The 8,824-nt window shown below is 46.7% G+C and overlaps 1 protein-coding gene across 2 annotated transcripts; it reads right to left on the bottom strand.

The window, feature by feature from the left end:
- Positions 1-5,247: 5,247 nt before the first annotated feature.
- Positions 5,248-8,594, bottom strand: LOC111317495 (uncharacterized). 2 transcript variants are annotated; one of them, XR_016333093.1, is made up of 7 exons: positions 8,422-8,594; positions 7,826-8,305; positions 7,184-7,287; positions 6,865-6,996; positions 5,856-5,893; positions 5,630-5,713; positions 5,365-5,384 (listed from the first exon to the last, which is right to left on the bottom strand). XR_016333093.1 is itself a non-coding variant. In XM_089753402.1 (6 exons), the coding sequence occupies exons 2-6, from the start codon at positions 8,115-8,117 to the stop codon at positions 5,328-5,330; spliced, it is 669 nt and encodes a 222-aa protein (XP_089609528.1). In that variant the 5' UTR covers positions 8,118-8,305; positions 8,422-8,576; the 3' UTR covers positions 5,248-5,327. The 2 variants fall into 2 exon arrangements, 1 of the variants encoding a protein (XP_089609528.1); XM_089753402.1 differs by lacking the exon at positions 5,856-5,893 and having other exon boundaries at positions 5,248-5,384; positions 8,422-8,576.
- Between the last annotated feature and the right edge of the window lie 230 nt (positions 8,595-8,824).

Below are 8,824 nucleotides of genomic sequence, written 5' to 3'. Positions count from 1 at the left end.
GTGACATTCTCCCGCACCCAACCTCGTGACGCCCTCGTCACGGAGGTCGGCCACCCTGCCTACCTCCCTCGAGGTGCTCGGCGTGGATCGAACGGTTTAGGGCTGACTCTGATACCACTTGTCACGGGTCGAGACTCAAGCTCCGAACCCGTGCGGCTCCGGAACCCGGGCATTCACCCTTCCGGCATCCCAGATCAGCCTTCCGTCACGGTTCACACCCTTGTGAGGTATTGTCCGCTTTGACCCCCTTGGCCTCACGGTTTTGTCCTACAAAAGGCACCTCACAAGGGGGAGTCCTGAATCCCACATCGAACATAATAGGAAGGTCCCTGGGGTATAAAAGGGTTCACACCATCTCTTCCTTGTGAGGTGCCTTTTGTAGGACAAAACCGTGAGGCCAAGGGGGTCAAAGCGGACAATACCTCACAAGGGTGTGAACCGTGACGGAAGGCTGATCTGGGATGCCGGAAGGGTGAATGCCCGGGTCCCAGAGCCGCACGGGTTCGGAGCTTGAGTCTCGACCCGTGACAAGTGGTATCAGAGCCAGCCTAAACCGTTCGATCCACGCCGAGCCAACTGTCACGGGCTCCGACCTTAGACTCAGAATCCGTGCGGCCTTAGGCTTGGAATCTCGTCCTTGATGCCTAAGTCAGCCTAAAACACAAGCGTGCGGGCACTAGAACAAAGGGAAGGGCTGATTACGCAAGTTAAAGAGAAACAGGACAGGAAAACAGAATTCTGGAAATGCTCTTGTATTCACTGAAACAGAAGTGTTTGATGGTGTACAAATGAGGGTGGAGCAGCCCTCTATTTATAGTTGAGGCTCCAGCTACAACTTAATGGCAAATCCCTAAAATAAAGGCTACAATCATGGGATTACATTTAATCAAGATGCTGGTTCCTGATTTTCAGGGTCAACCAAATCTGCCAGGATGCTGATGCTGATCCTGCCTGGTTCCAGAAGCTTCCCTTGCGTATCCAGCACCTCAGGCCCTTCTGGATGTGGTGCGGGCAGCCCAAATGCCAGGCCTTGGTCTCATGAGTTGGCCTGCAAGATGGGCGGGCGTTTGGAGCTCGTTTGATAGGCTTTGCGCACTGATACCCGCCAGCACGCCTGGTCTGCGGGCCTCAGCCTCTGGCTCGCCTGCTGGTCTGGCTGATGTGCCTGGCGCGCCCGCCCAGGGCGTGACATTCTCCCCCACCTGATTGCGCAACGCCCTCGTTGCGTCTTCTGCATGGTACAGCCTGATCTGGTCCCCGAACTGCCATAAGTCCTCTGCTGGTTCCCAGCTCGCCTCACTGTCTGGAAGTCCCTTCCAGCGCACCAAGTACTCATGTCTTGGTTGATAGTTCTTCCGTCTCACCTCCCGGTCAGCCATAATGCTGTGGACCTCCTTCTCATATGAGGCCCTTGCTCCCAATGGTGCACGCTTTGACTCTGCCCGTCCTGGATCTCCCTCATCCTCATGGAACGGCTTGAGCATGCTCACATGGAACACCGGGTGTACCCTTGGCTTGGGTGGCATATCCAGCTTGTAGGCAACCTTGCCTACCCTCTTGACTACTCGGAAAGGTCCCTCATACCTCCGGACTAGGCCTTTGTGCAGCCCCCTGTGGCGCACAATGGGATGCAGCTTCACCAACACCAAGTCTCCAACCTGGAACTGCACATCCCGCCTCTTCTGGTCTGCCCACTTCTTCGACCTCTTGGCCGCCTTGTGTAGACAAACTCTGGCCAAGTCAGCTTGCTCCTGCCATGCCTTGGCAAACTTGTATGCTGCTGGATTCGGCCCTGTATAACCTGCAGCAATCGAACCGGGTGTTAGTGGTTGTTGCCCTGTCACAACCTCAAATGGGCTCTGGTTCGTTGCCTCGCTCCTTTGCAAGTTGTAGGAAAACTGCGCAATATCCAGTAGCTTTGGCCAGTCCCTTTGTGTGGCACTCACATAGTGCCTGAGGTAGACCTCCAGTAGTCCGTTCACACGTTCTGTCTGCCCATCGGTCTGCGGATGCATGCTGGTGGAAAAGTTCAAGTCTGACCCCAACAGCTTGAACAACTCAGTCCAGAACCTGCCCGTGAAACGCCCGTCCCGATCACTAACAATGGTCCTCGGCACTCCCCAGTACTTCATCATGTTCTTCAGGAATAATCGAGCTGCCTCCTCGGCTGGGCACTCCTTGGTTGCTGGAATGAAGATTCCATACTTGGAAAACCTGTCCACCACTACCATGATGCTTCCAAACCCCTCTGTCTTGGGTAGACCGACTATAAAGTCCAGAGAAACACTGTCCCATGGTCGCTCTGGCACTGGCAATGGCTCCAAGAGACCCCCTGGTTTCTTGAGCTCCACCTTGTCCTGTTGGCACACAAGACAAGTCTTCACATAGGCCTCCACATCGTCCCTCATGTGCGGCCAGTAGTACCGGTCCTCGATCAGCGCCAAGGTGCGGCTCACTCCTGGGTGTCCAGCCCACCTTGAATCATGACACTCTTGCAAAACTTTCTTGCGGAGCTTCCCGTGCTGCGGCACAAACAGTCTACTGCCCCTGGTGTACAGCAACCCATCCTGCAACCAAAACCGCCTAGTCTTACCTTGCTGGGCGTATTCCATCAAAGCCTTGGCTGTAGGATCATGCGCAAGTCCCTCCTTGATGCGCGGCACCAGTGACCCCTCTGGTTGGCTAATGGCAGCAAGGTTAGCCTTCCTGCTCAGGGCGTCTGCCACTAGGTTCGCCCGTCCTGGCTTGTACTCCATCTGGAAATCAAATTCTGCAAGAAAATCTTGCCATCTCGCCTGCTTGGGGGACAGCTTCTTCTGCGTCTGGAAGTAGCTAGTCGCCACATTGTCCGTCCTCACCACGAACCTCGACCCCAACAGGTAATGGCGCCAAGTGCGCAAGCAGTGCACCACTGCAGTCATCTCCTTCTCTTGGACCGTGTACTTGCGTTCAGTCTCGTTCAGCTTCCTGCTCTCAAACGCGACTGGACGTCCCTCTTGCATCAACACGCCCCCTATGGCAAAGTCTGATGCGTCCGTATGCACCTCATACGGCTTGGCATGGTCTGGCAAGGCCAAGACTGGCTCCTCGGTCACAGCCCGCTTCAACCTGTCAAAGGCTTCCTGGCACCCTGCGCTCCACTCCCATGCTCTCCCTTTCTTGAGCAAGTCAGTCAATGGCGTGGCTATTGCTGAGTGACCCTTGATGAAGCGCCTGTAGTAGTTAACCAGCCCAAGGAACGATCTCAACTCAGTGACCTTGGCTGGCGGTTGCCACTCCAGGATGGCGTCTATCTTGCCTTCATCCATGCGTATCCTGCCACCTCCCACTATGTGGCCTAGGAATGGGATCTCCTGCTGGGCGAATGAGCACTTCTCCCTCTTGACAAACAGCTTGTGCGCCCGCAACACCTCGAACACCTGTCTCAAGTGGTCTACATGCTCTTCCAAAGTCTGGCTGTAGATCACAATGTCATCCAAATAAACCACAACAAACCGATCAAGGAATGACTGAAGTACCTTGTTCATAAGGGTGCAGAATGTTGCTGGGGCATTCGTGAGTCCGAAAGGCATCACCAAGAACTCATACGAACCATACCGCGTGACACATGCTGTCTTTTGCTCATCTCCCTCCGCGATCCTGACTTGATAATAGCCTGACCTCAAATCCAGCTTGGTGAACCACCTTGCGCTCCCAAGTTGATCGAACAAGTCCGCAATGAGTGGGATGGGGTACTTGTTCTTGATGGTCAGCTTGTTCAAAGCCCGGTAGTCTATGCACAGCCGCAACGACCCATCATGCTTGCGCTGGAATAGAACCGGTGCACCATAGGGTGCTTTCGATGGCCTGATGAAGCCAGCATCAACTAACTCCTTGAGCTGCTTCCTCAACTCCTCCAACTCTGGTGGAGACATTCGGTAAGGGGCTCTGGCTGGTGGCTTGGCCTCGGACACCAGCTCGATCTTGTGGTCCACCTCCCTCTTAGGTGGTAGCTTGCTAGGCAGCTTTGCGGGCATCACATCACTAAAGGTCTTCAGCACCTTTAGCACCTCCAAGGGTGACTCGGTCTCCTTCTCCCTTGGCTCATCATATTTCAGGGCTGCCAAGAAGGTGTCTTCTTGTCTGCTTACCGCCTTGGCAAATTGGATGGCTGACACCACCCTCGACCCAACTCCAGACCCTCTCCTCAATGGTACTAGGCATTGGCACCGTGCATCCAAGATGCAAACACAATCGGCAAAAGGCACAAGGAGGGCGTTAATCCGAACAAGGAAATCCAACCCAATCACAAACTCATAGTCGTCAAGGGGTATTACCTCAATGGTCTCCTTGCCTTTCCAATTTCCAAGCTGCAACTCCACTCCCCGTGCTACTCCAATGGCTGGAACTTCCTTGGAGTTCACCGTCTTAATGGTACCAGTCCTTTTCTGCACCTTCAGTCCGAGCTTTCGGGCTCCATCACCTGAAATAAAAAGATGTGAGGCACCTGTGTCCACCAGTGCGCTCACCTTCTGACCCGCAACCATCAGATCCGCAAACATCAAGCCCTTTGGCTTGCGGCTCCCCTTACTCTGGACAGCATTGAGCACCAACGACCCAAGCTTTGCTGCCCCTGACTCTGGCTCCTCGTCAGACTCCCTGTCTACAGCAGCCAGCTTGCCCTTCTGCGGGCAATTGCGCGCTATGTGGCTCCCTCCACATAGGTAGCATGCTAGTGGTTCTCGGTCCCCCTTTGCTTTCCACTTGCCTGCTGATGGCTTCCTCTCGCCATCCTTGGTTGAACGGTCTCGGTCTCCATCCTTGGACTCCCGGTCACGGTCCTTCCCATTGGACTGCTTCTTCCGGTCCCTATCGTCCCTGCCCTTACCCTTGGGCTTGGTAGACTCGAACTTGTTCAGAGGCTTGAACTCTATCAACGCCTCGGCAGTGGTCATGGCTTTAGCCAAGTCATGAACTCCCCTCCTTTGTAGCTCATGCTTCACCCACGGCTTCAGCCCATCCATGAAAGCAAAGAATGCGTCCTTCTCGCCTAGATCCGAGATCTGTAGCATCAGTTCAGAGAATTTTTGAACATACTCTCTTATGTTCCCTTGCTGGCTCAACCTGCGCAACTTTGCCCGTGCCTCATCATCGGCATACTCCGGGTAAAATTGTACAAATACAGAATAGACTAACTTCAATGATGATTTCTTGCCTATGATGGTGACTTCAAAGAACATAATCTCGACTACATGATCCCCTTCAAAAGAAACCCAGGAAGAAGAAAAGGGCAATCACATGGCCCCCTACATGATCTCATTCTACATAAATCGAGAATGAGGATCACATTACAAAAAGTATTTCATTCGATCATCTCTCCTCATGGCATTGAAAACGGCTTGAACCTGTACAGCACAACAAGTACTATCAAAGTACAACCCCACTGTTTTTTGAAGTAATTTTTATTTTATATTTTTCATGCCTTAGGAGGAAAACAAAGTATAGTGAATCATTCTTACATCTGGTTGTTTGTGCGTGCTTGAGTATGCACATCTGTGGATGCAATTGTATGTGTGTGTGTGTGTGTGTGAGAGAGAGAGAGAGAGAGAGAGAGAGAGAGAGAGAGAGAGAGAGAGAGAGAGAGAGAGACCTGTTCACTAGAAACAACTCGAACAGGACCAATGTTGACAGATACATATTTTCCCCTAGATGATAATTTCTGCCTCACCCGACCCTGTTATGAAATCTAGTTAGATGTAGGATACATATGTTTTGCATTCTTGTTTGCATGGAAGAATCAATACAACTTCTTGATAAAGAAGAAAAGACAAAGAAAACAGAAAGAACAGTTTATATTTCAATAATGATCTATTCACCATGATTTGAATCACTTCGAGCATGTACTTCCCTTGAACTGCCTCACAAAGACAGAAGAACTAAGGTTTAGTGTAGGAATGAGTTTGATTCGGCCATAAATATCGAAGAGAAAGCAGTAAGCAACAACTTATTTTCCTAATAATGCAACCTTTAGGGTGAAACAGGGTCATCTAGCCATAAGTTGATCAACTTAAACCAATTTTCTGCTTAAGGCAAGTCATATATCTCAGCGCAAAGAAATGCCAATATTACCATATCTGTAGTCCTTGTCTAAATTAAACATATTTTCCTGATGGTAATTTAATTTCCTGAGATCAAAGTTGCACGAATGCTCAACAATTTATCATTTACTCAAATACTCGTCAACGGATCAACAACAGAGTCAATCTTCGTAACAACTTAATGCTGGCAGATAATATCTAGCACCCAGATGTTCCACATGACTATAAGTTGATACTCACTTCCAATGGTTGCAGCAATTCTAATTTTATCTGAACTGAATGTTTCTAAAACTCCCATTTAATCCTACAATGTACTATCAAAATTTCCAAATTCTTTCTTCAGTCACAATGTGCTAGTCATTTAATACTTAGCAGTTAATAATACACATTCAAGGGTACTAATTTATTTGATAGGCAATCACTACTATACAATCCACGAATGTGCAATGAAAGGGTAAGCCATGTTCCATTCACAGAAGTCTTTCTACTTGAGATCTAGCCCATACAGATGCTCCTACACACTCCCATCAAAATGACTTTTACATTAAGTTACACTAATGAAGTCCAGAAGAACTCTACACAGATGTTCTGGAGGTATCATGGATTCTGACTTCTCTCTACAAGTGAAACCAACATGGTAGTTTTCACCATCACAAACCCCTTGGTTCATCTACTTATAAACTAAAATATCACCTCAAATTAGATTCTGCTGTCTATATGCAAATGTAAAAACAAACAGATATATCTATCAATAATTTATTTTCACCAATAAACTTGGTAAAGTTACCTCAGGAATTGGCTGTTGTAATACAGATTCCACAGCAACAACCATAGCTTGTACGAAATCATCACCTCCGGTTCCAATCGCTATAAATCCTCTAACAGTAGCGTATGAGTTGACCTGAAAAAAAAAGGCAAGCTGCCAAAAGAATGTGAAAGCCTTAAGCATCTAAAACATAACAAGCTGCATGAATCACAGACACCCAAATGAAGGAATGTCCAATTGAAATGAATTCAATCTCTTCAAATTCAGTTTAAAAGCGAAGTAAAAGCTATTGGCTGAAACCACTTGAGAGGATTGGAATTTAGGAGAGGGTATGACATACCTTCTGATCCAAAGCAAGCCATTCATTAGTCGAATCATCTGCTACTGTACCACCAATAACCACATTTGTGGTTTGCCCATCTCTCTCTTCTGTCTTTGATACCTCTGAATTCCAAAACCAAGAGCTATGTCGTTATGTCAGTACATCAATAGACCCTTCTACAAGTAAAAGACAGCGGCAGGTAGATGGAATAGAAAAGCAAAAGTTAAATCGCAAGGATTTAAGCAAGCGTCAAATTCCATTTGTTTCCAATACATAAACATGTAGACATACGTATTTAGAAAGATATATCCGAAGAATCATTCTATTTACTTTTGAAGAGGGAGTAGTTCCTTCAATGTTCTTGCTCAAAAGATTCATACTTGATGCAGCTAAGCAAAATGATGATTATGAAATCATATTTCCCATGGCTCTTGCCTCCTTCAACCCCTGAAAATGTAATTTTCATAGGCATTTATCTGTTTTTCTTTTTTTACTAATAAAAGCTATACCAACCAATTTTTATTGTTATTTTACCATTTATAACAATCAATCTATTAAATTAAATATCTTTAATTTATCCAATTTATCCCAACAAAAAGAAACAAAAATTTCAGAAAAAAAGGAAATCAAAATTAGTTTGATTCAAAAGAGGAAGGGAACCTGAAATTGTTTTGAGAATGGCTTCCTGAGGAGGGCCTTGATCAACGTCATCCTCCTCAGATGTCGAAGACGACGGCGTTTCATTGTGACAGCTATTCAGTTTCTGAGTCCGTTTCCAAAAGTGAACGTCTCGAGTACTAACAACCGTAGCGTAACATCCGCGGCTCCCTCTCTTCGCAGCAGAAATTCCAAAGCTCCTCAACGTTTCAACAGTACGGAAATTCCCGTTTCGTTGCAGAGGCCTCCACGGCTCCGTCATGAAAACGGAACGCAATAACGTCCTGCACGCCATCTCTGATCCCTTTTCCTTTTTTTTTTTTTTTGTTCTGATTAATTCATAATTTCCGGCCGTCCTTTATATATCTGTGCTCCGTCCATTGAATTAACGAGATTTTTCTCTGTCACTGGTTTGTTACGGGCGCCCCCATTTTTCGCCTTGTGGCCTAGTGGGTGCTCACTTTTCTTCCACTTGATCACTTCCTGGAAACAAAGAAAATAAAGTGCTCAAACCCTTTAGCCGCCATCACAGAAGACAGTCAACAAAACGGAGGATGTTCCATGAACAACTTAACAATTTACAGTAGTCACGAGCGCACCTGATCTTACTTTTTTACAGAATCCTACTTTGATGGAATCTTGACTTGGTTATCCTTAAGCTTGGAATTATGTATATAACTTGCTTAACAAAATGAACGGAATAGCCTACGTGCACCATTCTCAAGTTTCTTCCTTTTTTTTTCCCTTTGCATCAAGCATCCAAGGACTAAGAATTTAGCTTTGCTTGATTATCCTGAAATACTCGAATACAAGCAATCTTGAAAATAAATAAATAGAATCCAAAATATTTTTTAAATTGAGTTTCATTAACTTATCTGTAGATTTTTTTTTTATTGACATATTTACGAATGTTAATGTTATGAATTATTTTTAAATTATTATAAAATATTTAATATTATATGTAAATTTTAAAAATAATTAATATAATATTTAAAAAATTAT

Source organism: Durio zibethinus, chromosome 2 (assembly GCF_047325235.1).
Source record: "Durio zibethinus cultivar Kanyao isolate XHJ-2024 chromosome 2, ASM4732523v1, whole genome shotgun sequence".
NCBI lineage: Eukaryota > Viridiplantae > Streptophyta > Magnoliopsida > Malvales > Malvaceae > Durio > Durio zibethinus.
Note: the sequence above shows the minus strand (reverse complement) of the source record. Positions and strands in the feature narration are given on the sequence as shown.

What these genes read in the sequence shown, in the direction of transcription:
- LOC111317495 (XM_089753402.1), bottom strand. Translation starts at nt 8,117, where the DNA reads ATGGCGTGCAGGACGTTATTGCGTTCCGTTTTCATGACGGAGCCGTGG. An exon ending in CATTCTCAAAACAATTTCAG is followed by an intron (nt 7,288 to 7,825) that starts GTTCCCTTCCTC and finishes TTTGGAATTCAG; the next exon opens with AGGTATCAAAGACAGAAGAG. An exon ending in TACAACAGCCAATTCCTGAG is followed by an intron (nt 5,714 to 6,864) that starts GTAACTTTACCA and finishes ATTTCATAACAG; the next exon opens with GGTCGGGTGAGGCAGAAATT.